General features: G+C 41.4%; 1 protein-coding gene across 1 annotated transcript in view; it reads right to left on the bottom strand.

Annotated features, from left to right (window-relative positions):
• Window positions 1-14,952, bottom strand: part of LOC124042002 (aspartate--tRNA ligase, cytoplasmic-like) — a 28,151-nt gene extending 13,199 nt beyond the window's left edge. The window contains exons 1-6 of the mRNA XM_046360259.1: window positions 14,799-14,952; window positions 7,183-7,285; window positions 6,942-6,971; window positions 6,712-6,769; window positions 5,966-6,058; window positions 2,039-2,141 (exon numbers count right to left, since the gene is read on the bottom strand). Coding sequence (XP_046216215.1) covers window positions 2,039-2,141; window positions 5,966-6,058; window positions 6,712-6,769; window positions 6,942-6,971; window positions 7,183-7,285; window positions 14,799-14,821 — 410 coding nt within the window. The 5' untranslated portion in view covers window positions 14,822-14,952. The remainder of the gene's footprint in view (window positions 1-2,038; window positions 2,142-5,965; window positions 6,059-6,711; window positions 6,770-6,941; window positions 6,972-7,182; window positions 7,286-14,798) is intronic.
• Between the last annotated feature and the right edge of the window lie 1,540 nt (window positions 14,953-16,492).

Raw genomic sequence — 16,492 nt, 5'->3', positions numbered from 1 at the left:
AGGAAATTGTTGACGGGGACGCTGAGGATACCCTAACCCTAATTTAACTCTGTATGGGGAAGTTTAAATACTATATGTGACAGGTGTTGCAAGCTCTTCTCTATATATCACCACTAACCTCAATCAACCTTTATGAATATGAAAGGACTCCTGTAATGCAAAGCTTACTAAGCGTCCATAGAATTCAAGGAACATAGAACATTAAGAGGCTTGATTTGAACAACTTGTTAGGGCCAAGTGTGTGCTTTGATAGATGCTGAGTGTGCTTTGATAGAAGCTGGTTTGTGACTGATGCTTAGTAATGGATCAAATGGGTAGTATCCCAAATGGCACCCTATTCCCTATATAGTGCACTACTTTTGATCAGAGCGGTCAAAAGTAGTACATTATGCAGGGAACAGAGTGCTATTTGGGAAGGAGCCATCCATGGGTTAAGTGGTTGCATGCAATAAGTGCAATACAATCAACTGCCACATCAAACCACATGACATTACACAAGCAAAGGAAAAAGGAACCAAATCATTTGAGGAATCGCACCACAGGATTTCTATGAAACACACAATCTGATAGACAAGATCAAGCCAGAGCATTAATGTCCTTAAAGAAATAAAAACCAGGGTCGTATTCACTAGAAACCAAGCGAAAGCAAATGGGCCAAAACAGGGGCCTTGCTGAATTTGTCCAATAAGAAACGCATGTTTTTGTTCTCGGTTGCAAAGAGTTTTGCTTCGGCCTGCACTAATGAATACGAGCCAGCTCTGAAGCAACCTTCAGATTGTATCATTACACACAAAAGGTTGAGAGGAAACAGAGTGGTCAAACCACTCTGATACAACTTACAAGGCTGGTCAGAAGTTTCCGTCAATGAGGTGGACCAGTGTGACTTGAGGCTTGGCCTAAATAACTTGTGTGGCCTTTATTTGTGGTCAGTTTCCTTCCTTACCAGTCTAAGCCTGACATAGACCTAGTTCAGCAGGAAACCAACAAGTGGCTGAGACCTGGTAAGAGCTTTTCTGGGGTCTGGCAAACATGTGACATTAAGTGGAATTCATTTTTATTACCTTTATTTAACTAGGCAAGTCAGTTAATAACTAATTCTTATTTTCCATGACGACCTAGGAACAGTGGGTTAACTGCCTTGTTCAGGTGCAGAACGGCAGATTTGTACCTTGTCAGCTTGGGGATACAATCCTGCAACCTTTCGGTTACTAGTCCAACGCTCTAACCACTAGGCTACCTGCCGCCCCAAATACGCATGGAAGGTGCGTCACAATCACTACATGTAAACAACTGGAGACACTGCCATTTTTGGAGACATGTTATAGGCAAAACAGCGCTATTGTAGCTAGAATAAGAGTGTAGGAGTGATTGTTAATTGTTAATAATTTTTGCTGGCTAAACGTGGGTCTAACTTTAAACAATTCACTTATTTACCGTTAATTAGCCACCACAAATCTCTTTGCTAGCCAACGCGACATTGTCTCCAAGGCGTCTCCAGTAAAGTTGATGTTTTGACGTTTGTTTCCACATTCCAAGCTTATTGGACTGATTTACTGATCACAAAACAAGTGGCGTTTGACCTATCTCGTCCTCCCGTTTACACTTCATAGTTTGTAACGAGTGTTAAGAGTCATTCATTACTGTCAGGTGCAATCAAGTCAACTGAAAGAGATGAGAACATACCACATGCTTGGTATGGAAAAGTACAGTATCCTCTTATTGTTATGCTTTTCATAAAAAGCTCCAGTAATGGACTAATTTGACTCTGACCCCAGAATGACTAATGATGCTCAGGCTCTTAACTACCTCTTCAACATTGATGTACTGTATATATTGTATCTACTCTTATCTGGGCAGGAACGGCTCCATTAAACACTTGTGTACTGTATCCCATCTGAAAAAGTGGACCCTTTTGTCGGGAGCGGAAAAATTAACAATTCTTTCAGAATGTGTGAAAATGAATCGGGAGCCCATTAGGATCCAGCTTTTCCCACCATTGTTTGTCGGGGGCCACCAGGAAATGCAGTCTTGTACTCACTTGGCGGCAAACTTCACCATCTGCTTGCTGGCACGCTCCCCCACGGCGACTAGGGCCTGCACGTTAAACTGCTGCTGACGCAGGACCAAGAAGCACTGCTTCCCTATAATGACCACAACAACACAATAGACATCAGCTGGGTACATCTAATTGGGTCTAGCAACTCCTAATGCACGTGTCAAAAAAGGAGCCATGGTTCTACACAATGCCAGGTCACTATCTCAGGCCAACATGGCAGAGGTCATACCTGCTTTAGATACCACCTCTCGCCCATAAAAAAACACATTTTCAATGCATTTCCAGGTAACGGTCAGAGAGCAGTGAACGGACGACCCTTTAAAGAAAGTGTAGGGGGGGGGTCGAGAGCCAATTCCCAAACCACACACCTAAACTATCATGCCAACATCAGAGACCACCCAAGTGCTTTGATGTGGTTTCCTCTGTTCATTGACTGGAGGAGGGCCGATTACAAAAAAAACATTCACTTCATCCCAGTGTAAATCAGGATGTTATTCTGCTCTCAAGGACATCCTTCACTGTAGAGTTGAATGAATGGAGGGGTTTTCCTGGAAGGAAGCCGCCACGAGATCATCACAATATGATGGTTTATTGATTAGCATATTGTTATCACAGATGTGTACGTGCTCGATGTTTCGAATCATTCTGGATGGGATCCGACTAAGGCAAGGCTCACTGAGTTCATTGTATTATAGCCTCAAACTCAGAAAACTCGGAAAATGACTACATTTAATCCAAGTTTGTGGTGCCATTTAAATAACTAAGCTTTGGTCTGAGTTTTCAAACTTTTCAAAAAGGAACTTGCATGTGCCTGTGTAATACCTACAGAGGAATCTGTACTGAACAAAAATATAAACATAACATGTAAAGTGTTGATCCCAAGTTTCATGAGCTGAAATAAAAGATACCAGAAGTGTTCCATATGCACAAAAAGCTTATTTCTCTAAAATGTTTTGCACAAATTTGTTTACATCCCTGTTAGTGAGCTTTTCTCATTTGCCAAGATAATCCATCCACCTGACAGGTTTGACATATCAAGAAGCTGATTAAACAGCATGATCATTCATTACACAGGTGCACCTTATGCTGTGGGGCAATAAAAGGCCGCTCTAAAATGTGCAGTTTTGTCACACAACACGCCACAGATGTCTCAAGTTTTAAAGGGCGGCGTAATATGCATGCTGATTGCAGGAATGTCCACCAGAGCTTTTGCCAGATAATTTAATGTTTATTTCTCTACCATAAGCAACCTCCAATGTCATTTTAGAGAATTTGGCAGTATGTCCAACTGGCCTCACAACAGCAGACCACGAGTACCACACCAGCCCAGTACCTCCACATCCGGCTTCTATACCTGCGGTTCGTCTGAGACCAGCCATCCGGACATTTGATGAAACTGGGGGTTTAAACAACTGGAGAATGTCTGCACAAACTGTCAGAAACTGTCTCAGTGAAGCTCTACTGCGCACTTGGCGTCCTCACCAGGGTCTTGACCTGACAGCAGTTTGGAGTTGTAACCGACTTCAGTGGGAAGATGTTCACCTTCGATGGCCACTGGCATGCTGCAGAAGTGTGTTTTTCATGGATGAATCCCGGTTTAAACTGTACGGGGCAGATGGCAGACAGCGTGTATGGCATTGTGTGGGCGAGCTGTTTGCGGATGTCAACGTTGTGAACAGAGTCCCATGGTAGTGCTGGGGTTATGGTATGGCAGGCATAAGCTACTGACAATGAACAGAATTGCATTTCATCGATGGCAATTTGAATGCACAAAGATACTGTGACGAGATCCTGAGGCCCATTGTCGTGCCATTCATCCGCCGCCATCACCTCATGTATCAGCATAATAGTGCACTGCCCCATGTCAACAGCCTGATCAACTCTATGCGAAGGAGATGTGTCGCGCAGCATGAGGCCAAGGGTGGTCACACCAGACACTGACTGGTTTTTCTGATCCACACCTCTACCCCCTTTTTTTTTTTTAAAGGTATCTGTGACCAACAGATGCAAATCTGTATTCCCAGTCTTGGGAAATCCATTAGGGCCTAATGAATTTATTTCAAATGACTGATTTCCTGACATGACCGGTAACTGTGCGAGTTATATAAAACTTTGCACTCTGCGACCCCCATCCCCTAGGTCCCTCACCACCCGGGTTGCAAATAAGGTGAAAAACTCCATTCTGGTACCATGCAGTTATTTTCCTAAATTGTGTACATTTCTAGTAGCTGTTGACCACATTTGCCAACCTGAGGAGAGTTGAATGAAAATAATGTCTATTTCACCAGCCACGTTGGTGGGTGGTCAACTTGCAGGGCTCCACAGTGTGAGCGTTACATTTGAGAATAACAATGGTCAAAGTCAAGTATGTGGAAGTCGGGGTTAGAAAAAAGCTGCAGTAGCCGTTCTCAAAGTTTTTCTGTTGTTCTGTTTCATAGCTGCTAACGCACAAAGAAATAGGAATCCTATAACCCACCTCGCAAAGTAACACTGCTTGGCAGGAAAGCTGTGCGCACTGAGTGAAATGCTGATAGATTCATTTTTGGAGGCGCTGCACACAGGCATAAAAGTTGGTCTAATTTACTTGAAAGTTTACAAAGTGAAACTTTGTCCTCGTGTTTCTTGGCTATTTACATTTAACTAATTTAGCAGATGCTCTTATCCAGAGCGACTTACAGGAGCAATTAGGGTTAAAATGTCTTGCTCAAGGGCACAGACAGATTTTTCACCTAGTCGGCTCGGTGATTCGAACGAGTGACCAATCGATTACTGGCCCAACGCATTGAAAATGTACATTGTTTGTTCACAAGCTTGGTTGTTTTTCAATGTTAGTTTGAGTCTGCTGCTTCAACTGATAGCGAAGAGACGCCCTAGTCAGAACTCAAATCTCACACACACACAATGACTCGAGTGGACCCGTTACCACGGTAACTGCACGCCCTTAAAGGGGCAGCTGAACTTTTTGGTTAAAAGACTCCAGTAACAAAAACTGAAATTAAATTGAGCAATATACCACATTACTTCTTACGAATACATTTCTTGTTTCAGAAACAATAGAAAGCATGGTCATCTGTTGTTTTGTGTTTTTTGAATGTAATTTATGGCAAATAAATCTTTTTGTTGGTTAAAGATCTGAGTGACTGGAAGATTTTTGATCTACCTGCTACAGTGACTGGTGAACCAAATAGTTCATTTTAGGCCCTGATATTTGGCGCAAGGACAGTTGGTGATCTGTTTGGTAAACCCTAAGGTTCAGTTACAGAGCCATTTAGATTAGAAGCAGTGGTGTAAGGTACTTAAGTAAAAATACTTTAAAGTACTTTTTTTAGTATCTGTACTTTACTTATATTATTGACAACTTTTACTTTTACTTCACTACATTCTTAAAGAAAATATTTTACTTTTTACTCCTTACATTTTCCCTGACAACCAAAAGCACTTGTTACATTTTGAATGCATAGCAGGACAGGAAATGGTCAAATTCACACACTTATCAAGATAACACTTGGTCATCCCTACTGCCTCTGGGCTGGCGGACTCAAACACACAAATGCATCTTTTATAAATAATGTCTGAGTTTGGAGTGTACGCCTGGCTATCCGTACATTTTAAAAACAAGAAAATGATGCGGTCTGCTTTGCTTATGTTAAATGATATATACTTTTACTTGGGTATATTTTAGCAATTACATTTACTTTTGATACTTTAGTATATTTAAAACCAAATACTTTTAGACTTATACTCAAGTAGTATTTTACTGGCTGACTTTTACTTTGTGTAGCTTTCTATTAAGGTATCTATACTTTTAATTAAGTATGAGAATTGGGTACTTTTCCCACCACTGATAAGAAACATGGCTGTGGCCTGAGGAAGTGTGTTATAAAGCTGGACAAAGATGGAGAATCTCACCTTTAGCTCTGCTGGTGTGAATCCTGGCACGCACCCAGATCAGCTGGTCAGCCTGCTCAGGTGTCAGCTTCTGGACACGCACCAACACCCTGTCTGGCTCACAAGGCAGAAAAGAGCACCTTTCAATACAACTTTAAAAGACCATATATCCCTTTCCCCCCACACACACTCATATTACGAGGAGAACAAAAGTCATAAATATGAAACACTGCATAGAATTCGCCCCATTCTCTGTGCCTTATGACAAATGGACTCTGCTTTGCCGTGTCACTCTGAGGCATGCTTAACGTTATTACGATCAGCTAGTTGAGACAGAGAGCGGCCTCATGCGCCCCGACGGCTGTGAGCCGCCCATTTGGCTGAACCTGATTCCACCCACATGAAAGGCAGGCTGGCTGTCTCTATCGTTCCTCATCCCCGAGGACAGGCATGCAGGTGAGAAACAAACTTTGTTCTCTGCCATTGGAGCTGAAAGAGCAGGCAGACAGGTGGACGACCCAGTTTCTTTCACGTTTATCTGGGAGCAATGGCAGGCTATTAGTCACCACAATCATCTTTGATATCTAGGCCATCTCTACTACTGCCACTACTGACGCCATGTCCCTGAGTCACTCAGATATAATCACGTTGTCTATATTACTTAACAAGTAGTAGTAAACATGGTTGTTGAAATGGAGATATCCTCTGTATATAATATGTTTGCTTTGAAAAACAAAGAGGAGGAGGAAGTTGCTGACTGTACTGACCCAGTTTCTGCTGGGACTGGACCATCTGGGGGACACCGTACCGATCCTTGGCAAAGTCCTGCACAAATAACAAATAATCTGCTAAGCATTTAAATACAATAGCATTAAAGGAAACATCAGAGGTGCATAAAATATAATATTCATTTAACATTCCACCATATAGAAAAGGTGTAAATCAATAAGTAACATCTGAAAACTGAAAAAGTGAATTGATCCTCCAGGATATTTACATCTTCATCTGTGCTTTGTGTGTCAGCAGCCTGAAAACAATAGAGGCAAAACAGTTAGTTAATGCAACGGGACATCCTGATGAATCCTGATAAAGGGCCTTGTATTGGAAACAGCTAGTGGACTGATATTATGACAAATATAACTGATAAACAATGGAACCCCCCTCCCTTGCCCGATTGTGCCCTCCGCACGTCACGTCAACAGCTGTGAGGGGCAGAGAGGCAGATAAAACCCACTGACCAGCTTGGCCTGCTTCTCAGCTTTCTTCGCCGCTTTCTCTGCTTCCTTCTGCTGTTTCTTCAGGCCTTTCTTCGACTGGGCCTGGTCCGCCTCCTCCGCGGCTCTGCAACAGGAAGTCCAGAACGCAAAACATTTAAGTCCACTTCCTAGGTCTATTTTTCCAGCTTCCTGTAGGAAGTTTTTGACCAGTTAATTCAAGCCATCACCACCTCTGGCTTGCTGTCCCAGTGACAGGCTTTTAAGTTTGTCTACCTTTAATCCTATTGTTTTCACATGCTTTCAAACACAGCAGTTAGCATGTGAACTCTGGGATGGAGCGGGGAAAGGTGTTTACACTGTCACACAGTGAGATTAGATGGATAAACACAAAGCAGGTATGAGCTGGGGAGTAGAACAATGCGTTTACTATTCCTCTCTAATCCTCTCAAAAGGAGAAAAGCCCTCGAAATGAATAGTAGATACGGATAACCTTGTTATGATAGCATTCATCTGGATAACTAGTGGTGCCTTTATTTGCAAACAATGTGTTATGCTGACAATTCAATAACTCAAGGGGAGCTGGACAGAATACAATCAGTCTACTGTGAAGACAAATAAGGATGTGGACATTAATTGCTAACGACATAGCCTGGACAGCAACATGGCTCATCAACCTAACAATGGACACAACTATTAGGGAACTAATAGGTTGCTTCAAATTATTTGGTCAATAGGATTAAGGACTACAAGGGTATCAAGCCTACAGTTGAAGTTGGAAGTTTACATACACCTTAGCCAAATACATTTATACTCAATTTTCCACAATTTCTGACATTTAATCCTAGTAAAAATTGCCCGTCTTAGGTCAGTTAGGATCACCACTTTATTTTAAGAACATGAAATGACAGAATAATAGTAGAGAATGATTTATTTCAGCATGTATTTCTTTCATCACATTCCCAGTGGATCAGAAGTTTACATACACTCAATTAGTATTTTGTAGCCTTGCCTTTAAATTGTTTACCTTAGGTCAAAAGTTTCAGGTAGCCTTCCACAAGCTTCCCACAATAAGTTGGGTGAATTTTGGCCCATTCCTCCTGACAGAGCTGGTGTAACCGAGTCAGGTTTGTAGGCCTCCATGCTCACACACGCTTTTTCAGTTCTGCCCACAAATTATCTATAGGATTGAGGTCAGGGCTTTGTGAGGGCCACTCCAATACCTTGACTTTGTTGTCCTTAAGCCATTTTGCAACATCTTTGGAAGTATGCTTGGGGTCATTGTCCATTTGGAAAAACGATTTGCGACCAAGCTTTAATTTCCTAACTGATGTCTTGAGATGTTGCTTCAATATATCCACATACTTTTCCTCCCTTATGATGCCATCTATCTTGTGAAGTGCACCAGTCTCCCCTGCAGCAAAGCACCCCCACACCATGATGCTGCCACCCCCATGCTTCACGGTTGGGATGGTGTTCTTCGGCTTGCAAGCTTCCCCTATTTCCACCAAACATAACAATGGTCATTATGGCCAAACAGTTCTATTTTTGATTCATCAGACCAGAGGACATTTGCAAACCGTAGTCTGGCTTTTTTATGGCAGTTTTGGAGCAGTGGCTTCTGTTTTACTGTGGCTAGAGATACTTTTGTACCCGTTCCCTCCAGCATCTTCACAGGGTCCTTTGTTGTTGTTCTGGGATTGATTTGCACTTTTCGCGCCAAAGTATGTTCATCTCTAGGACACAGAACACGATAATAATATTACTAACCAGTTAGGTGTCACAAGACAGGAGGTATTCTTCTAATACACAACCTGTGATAGTCAAGAGGTTTCATTGTACTCAGACAGTAAATGGTCTACAGGAAATAACACTGATCGAGGGAGAACGGTGATATAAATAGCAATATATAACAACATTCACAACAGCATTAGATGACGTTGTGCACATGATTTTAAAAGAACGACCTGAAGCACCTACCAGTATTTTTTAACAATTCCCGGTCAACTTGTTTTCTTTCGCAAAGGAAATCTTAATAGCTTTTATTCACTTTAAAATTCTACACTACCGGTCAAAGGTATTCCTCACAAAGACTGTATATTGCAATCATCTCTGATGGGTGGCGAATGTCCGTGGGCAAAGAATAATTAACTACATCATCTCCACCCCTCAACCAGTATTCTACAAGAGCACAGACACAAGGGACAACAGACACACGGGTCTCTACATTGCAGATGAGCTGAAGGCAGTCATCAATTACCTTGGACAACAGATGTTATTTGCACTGGTGACAGACAATGCTGCGAACATGAAGGCTGCTTGGTCTAAAGTGGAGGAGTCCAACCCTCACATCACACCCATTGGCTGTGCTGCTCATGCATTGAATCTGCTCCTCAAGAACAACATGGCACTGAAAACAATGGATACACTCTACAAGAGAGCCAAAGAAATGGTTAGGTATGTGAAGGGTCATCAAGGTATAGCAACAATCTACTTCACCAAGCAAAGTGAGAAGAATAAGAGCACCACAATGAAGCTGCCCATTGGGGTGGTGATGTCATCATGTTTGACAGTCTCCTGGAGGGGAAGGAGTCTCTCCAAGAAATGGCCATATCAACTTCTGCCGATATGGACAGCCCCATCAAGAGGATCCACCTGGATGACGTATTTTGGGAGTGAGTAGTAAGCAGCCTGAAACTCCTGAAACCTATAGCAGTAGCCATTGCATGGATTGAGGGAGACAATGCCATCCTGTCTGATGTTCAGACTCTGCTTGCAGATGTAAGAGAAGAAATCCGTATGGCCCTGCCCACTCCACTGTTGCGCCAAGCAGATGAAACTGCAGTTCTGAAATACATCAAAAAGCGTGAAGACTTCTGCCTGAAGCCCATACATGCCGCAGCGTACATGTTGGACCCCAAGTATGCTGGCAAGAGCATCCTGTCTGGTGCAGAGATCAACAAGGCTTATGGAGTCATCACTACCGTGTCTCGCCACCTTGGCCTGGATAAGGGCAAGGTTCATGGCAGTCTGGCGAAGTACACTTCCAAGCAAGGGCTTTGGGATGGAGTTGCAATATGGCAGTCGTGCCAACATATCTCATCAGCCACCTGGTGGAAGGATCTTTGTGGATCTGAGGCTCTTTCCCGTTGCCTACATCATCCTCCAAATCCCACCAACATTAGCTGGCTCAGAGCACAACTGGTCCATATTTGGGAACACACACCAAAGCATTCAACATGTTGACCAATACAAGGGTTGAAAAATTGGTGGCCATTTGGGTAGATTTTAGGCTTTTTTAGCCTGACAATGAGCCATCCTCAACAAGGCTGGAAAGTGATAGTGAAGATGAGGCCTCAGAGTCTGATGTTCAAGAGGTGGACATTGAGGAGGTCCAGGGAGAAGACATGGAAGTCTGAGGGGAAGACAACCAAAACTTTACTTTCTAGACTATCATTTTACAGATGTTGAAAACGTTATTGGGAGATGCAATGGATCATTGGGGATCATTCAATATTCCCTTTTGTTGTTCAGTGAAATCATCCCATGTGAATAGTCAACTCATTTAATTCAAGTTCAATTTATAACTAAATTATTATTATTTTTTCTTCTGTTGGAAGGATTTAATCATTTGCAATTATGTCTACTTTTGATAAGGTAAAAGGTTTATGTCTCAATTTGATATGATAAATATATCCAAGGCAAAAGTGGCGTTGCAAATCAATATTAGGAAAGGGTCCCTAATCAAAATCAATTCAAATGTTATTGGTCACATACACATACTTAGGAGATGTTATTGCATGTGTAGCAAAATGTGTGTACAAAAAAATGTTCTGGGCTAATAATATAAGAAATAACGCACAAAAAAACAATACACAGCAAATTTGCATAGGAGCTAGAAGCAGAGCTGCCATATCTGTCGGCACCATCTTGTTCTTGTTTGGTATACTAAGTGTATGTCTGCTGCAGAGACAAGAGAGAGAATGACAAAACATAATAAATCAGGGGATAAAAAAAGTGGTAAAAACATGTTGGCTCACAATTAAAAAGATGGAGAACAAGCTATAGGATGAAAAATATCTGAGTTTTGTCGCAGGTATAGCCATATAGCGCTAGCTGACGCTACCTACAGTAGCAAAAAAAGATGTAATTGTAGCGATTTTTCACCCCCATCATTAGAGTACATTACATTATACTGTACTGTACTTATGTGGGCTCTACTGTAATGCACTATACTCAACTTTTCTTTACAGTGCTCTACTCCAACTGTGGTTTGTAACTACTATGATTTCCCATTGTGGCCAATTCAATTGTAGTCATTTTGTTACAGATTATTCGGTCACTACAGATTTGGTAACAGGGTGATGAGTTTTAATCATTTGAAGGGGCAGCGCAGTTTAATTTTTTTTTATATACACACTATGGGATCAAAATAATACTGATATTGTGAAAATTATGATAATGCCCTTTTTGTGTAAGGGCTGTTTTAAATAAATGCCTGGAATTTCAGCCTGTTCAGGTGAGATGGAACTTTTGGCCACAATGTGATCTGATTATAATAGACCAATGACTGTTCCTACGGGTAAGGGACTGGGCTCTAGACCACCCTATCAACCAATCAGAGCTTTGTATTTAAATATCTTTACATTTGTTTGAACACAATCAGACTGAGCATTTCAATGGACAAAGGAGGCTCAGGGAAATAAATGATTAAAACTATATCTTTTGGAATTATTTTTCATTAAATAAACACACATTCATTTATTCGATATACAGTGAGGATTTAAAAATAGAATGCTTGGGGGCTTTAATAATTCATGAACAAAGTTTTTACTAATACAATTTAACTAATTGGTAGGTCTACCTGTACTTGTTACTTCTGTGAACTTTCATAATCCTCCCTCCTAATGGGGTAGAGAAAGTGTCTTCTCAGTCTGTTGGTAACAGAATGACTAGGCAATAATTCCTAAACCAACGAAGAGAAATAACTTCCGGCTTTTACTTCAACATTATTGTGTTTTGATGTACTTTCTAATACCTTAAGACTTTTTCTAGTAGATGTTTTTCAGAACCCTTTTCCATCTGTGTGACCAGATATCAAAGCCTTGCTTTATTAATCATTTTTAGGATAGAAAAATGGTTGAAAAACATAACTATGCCTTAATTTCCCCAAAATATAGACTCTTAGCATTCATTTAATACCAAAATGGATATACTCCTATAAACTTCAAATTGGTGCTCATGGGGTCTTAAACATGGAATTGACCACTAGGAAATCTTTCACCCAAACTCAAAATTCCTGACATTGAATTATGTGGCAAATCCTTAAATTCTGTAATACGATCATAGCAACCCCTGGGAACCATACGAATATGTCAATAGACAATATAGCCAGGATGAGTGAGGGGAATTAAGCACATTCACACCCATCTACATATCCAGTGGCATTAAAACACAATGAGGAGAGGAGGAAATTGGTGGTAGGACCCCTGACCAGGCTGCAATACAGTTAATGCCATCTAGCTTCACAGATGACATATTCCTCCAAATGGAAGACTCAGGGAGTCAGTCTAAATATGTTAACGGGTGCCATCATGCACAGACGAATAAAGTACTAATCATTAACAGAAAACAAATAATTGAATAAGTTAAAGTAAAATGACATGAACTGATTCATTAGGCACAATACTCATTCTTAACTTTAATGAATAGGCCTAGGCTAACTTTCACTCATTATTACAGTGTTTCCACTTTTTGGGACTTCTGCTGCCCCCATGACACCTTCCCTCTGCTGTCAAATCACTTCTGGACTAGCCTACACCTGCCGTGAGCATGGTCTTCATTACATTTAACCCCGCCAATTGTAGTTGTTTAATGCACAGTAGATGCAAATATATACAGTACCAGTCAAAAGTTTGAACACACCTACTCATTCAAGGGTTTTTCTTTATTTGTACTATTTTCGAATCATGTAGTAACCAAAAAAGTGTTAAACAAATCAAATTAAATTTGAGATTCTTCAAAGTAGCCACCCTTTGCCTTGATGACAGCTTTGCGCACTCTAAGACAGCCCTACGGGGAGGCAGGATTGTCCTCACAGTGACAGACCACGTGTAACAACACCTGCGAGACAGGTACAGGATGGCAACAAAAACTGCCCTAGTTACACCAGGAACACACAATCCCTCCATCAGTGCTTAGACTGTCCGCAATAGGCTGAGAGAGGCTGGACTGAGGGCTCGTAGGCCTGTTGTAAGGCAGGTCCTCACCAGACATCACCGGCAACAACGTTGCCAATGGGCACAAACCCAGTCGCTGGACCAGATAGGACTGGCAGAAAGTGCTCTTCACTGACGAGACGCGGTTTTGTCTCAACCGGGGGTGATGGTCGGATTCACGTTTATCGTCGAAGGAATGAGCGTTACACCGGGGCCTGTACTCTCGATTTGGAGGTGGAGGGACCATCATGGTCTGGGTCGGTGTGTCACAGCATCATTGGACTGAGCTTGTTGTAATTGCAGGCAATCTCAACGCTGTGCGTTACAGGGAAGACATCCTCCTCCCTCATGTGGTACCCTTCCTACAGGCTCATCCTGACATGACACTCCAGCATGACAATGCCACCAGCCATACTGCTCATTCTGTGTGTGATTTCCTGCAAGACAGGAATGTCAGAGTTCTTCCATGGCCAGCAAAGAGCCCGGATCTCAACCCCATTGAGCACGTCAGGGACCTGTTGGATCGGAGGGTGAGGGCCATTCCCCCAAGAAATGTCCAGGAACTTGCAGGTGCCTTGGTGGAAAGAGTGGAGTATCTCACAGCAAGAACTGGCAAATATGGTGCAGTCCATGAGGAGATGCACAGCAGTACTTAATGCAGCTGGTGGCCACACCAGATACTGACTGTTACTTTTGACCCCCCCTCCCTTTGTTCAGGGACACATTATTCAATTTATGTTAGTCACATGTCTGTGGAACTTGTTCAGCTTATGTCTCAGTTGTTGAATCTTATGTTCATACAAATATTTACATGTTAAGTTTGCTGAAAATAAACACCGTTTTTTTGCTTAATTTATATACTGTATTCTATCATATTCTACTGTATCTTAGTCTATGCCGCTCTGACATTGCTCATCCAAATATTTATATATTCTTAATTCCATTCCTTTACTTTAGATTTGTGTGAATTATTGTGAAATTGTTAGATATTACTTGTTAGATATGACACTGTTGAAGCTAGAAACACAAGCATTTCGCTACACCAGCAATAACATCTGCTAAACACGTCTATGTGACAAAACTTGATTTGGTGCATGATGGCACGGTCAGAAGACATTCGCATGCATGCATGATTAGCTTACTAATGCTAGCTAGCTCCTACAAGTTCGTTCACTGTCGTTAGTTGCTAACGTTAGCTAGCTGTCACACTTTATCTGTAGCTGCTATGCTTGACTTTTTCTATGCAAAAATGGCCAGTTACATGTTTGCAATTGCCTAGCTAGCAAACGTCAGTTTATTTATTGGTAGAAAACTGATAAATTCAATTGCTTTAGAAATCACCTGCATTAGCAAGCCAGATGCTAACGTTAGCAATTAACGTTAAAACATTGAGAAATGAGAACGCTGATCATTTTCTCTTACCCTTGGACAGCGTCTTTAGTCATGACACTTATGGTTATTTTGGGAAATTAAGGTGGCTAGATATCAAACGTTTCTTGACTATTATTCTCAGACAGAGTCACCACATCATCTGTTCACATGCATTGGTGGTCGTAGAAGGACCTGATGCAAAGGAAAGGAGTTTCACTCAATCCGGGTAGAAACTGTGGCAAAGAACAATAGTTCCGCCAGAGCTGTGGAAATCTCCCTTTTTTATAATAATAATGAAAGATCGATAATATGGGTGTTCACACTTTTTATTTAAGCAATAAGGCACAAGAGGCAGTGCTGTATCATAAATATAGTCCCAGGTAAATGGCATTGTCGCGCCAGAGCAGTCAACCCATTTACCAGTGAGGGCCAGTCAACCCATTGACCTGTGACTGTATTCACGATAGCACTGCCTCGCATGCATTATTGCTTTTTTTTAAACTGTTACCAACATATTTAAATAACAATGATTTACATATTTTAATGAACGTTATACCATGGCATTGTTGAATAGTTGATTTCTGGTTGGCTTGAAGGTCATTCTGGAGCGTGCATTATTTCCATATAACACACAGTATATATGCATGGTAGAATTAAATGGCTGTAGGTCATATAAAAATGCCAATATACCACGCCTAAGGGCTGTTCTTATGCACGACGCAACACAAAGTGCCTGGATACAGCCCTTAGCCATGGTATATTGACAATACACCATAAACATCCACCATGCTATTATAAACTGCTTAACAACTTAACTATATTAATACAAATAAATGTTTTGTCATACTTGTGGTATATTTAAGCAATAAGGCCAGGGGGGTGTGGTATATGACAAATATACCACGGCTAAGAGCTGTTCTTATGCACGACTCAACGCAGAGTACCTGAATGCAGCCCTTAACCGTGGTATTTTGGTCATATACCACGAACCCCTGAGGGGCCTTATTGCTATTATAAACTGGTTTACCAATGTAATTAATGCAGTAAAGATAAATGTTTGTTCATACCCATGGTATATATGGTCTGAAATTCCACGGATTTTAGCATTCAGGGCTTAAACCACCCAGTTTATAATGATATATTTTCCTATAACACACAGTGTATTTCAAATCGAATCAATTTTTATTTGTCACATACACATGGTTAGCAGATGTTAATGCGAGGGTAGCGAATGCTTGTGCTTCAAGTTCCAACAGTGCAGTAATATCTAACAAGCAATCAAACAATTCCCCAACAACTACCTAATACACACAATAATAAAGGGGTGAATGAGAATATGTACATGTAAGTATATGGATGAGCGATGGCCAAGCAGCATAGGCAAGGTGCAATAGATGGTATCAAATACAATGTATACATGTTATATGAGTAATGTAAGATATGTAAACATTATTAAAGTGGAATTATTTAGAGTGCATTGTATAAAGTGACTTGTGATCCATTTATTACAGTGGCCAGTGATTGGGTCTCAATGTAGGCATCAGCCTCTCTGAGATAGTGATTGCTGTTTAGCAGTGTGATGACCTTGAGATAGAAGCTGTTTTTCAGTCTCTCGGTCCCAGCTTTGATGCACCTGTACTGACCTTGCCTTTTGGATGGTAGCGGTGTGAACAGGCAGTGGCTCGGTGGTTGATGTCCTTGATGATCTTTTTGGCTTTCCTGTGACATCAGGTGCTGTAGGTGTC

This window comes from Oncorhynchus gorbuscha, linkage group LG01 (genome assembly GCF_021184085.1).
Source record: "Oncorhynchus gorbuscha isolate QuinsamMale2020 ecotype Even-year linkage group LG01, OgorEven_v1.0, whole genome shotgun sequence".
NCBI lineage: Eukaryota > Metazoa > Chordata > Actinopteri > Salmoniformes > Salmonidae > Oncorhynchus > Oncorhynchus gorbuscha.
The sequence above is the reverse complement of the archived record's forward strand: the minus strand, read 5'-3'. Positions and strand labels throughout refer to the sequence as shown.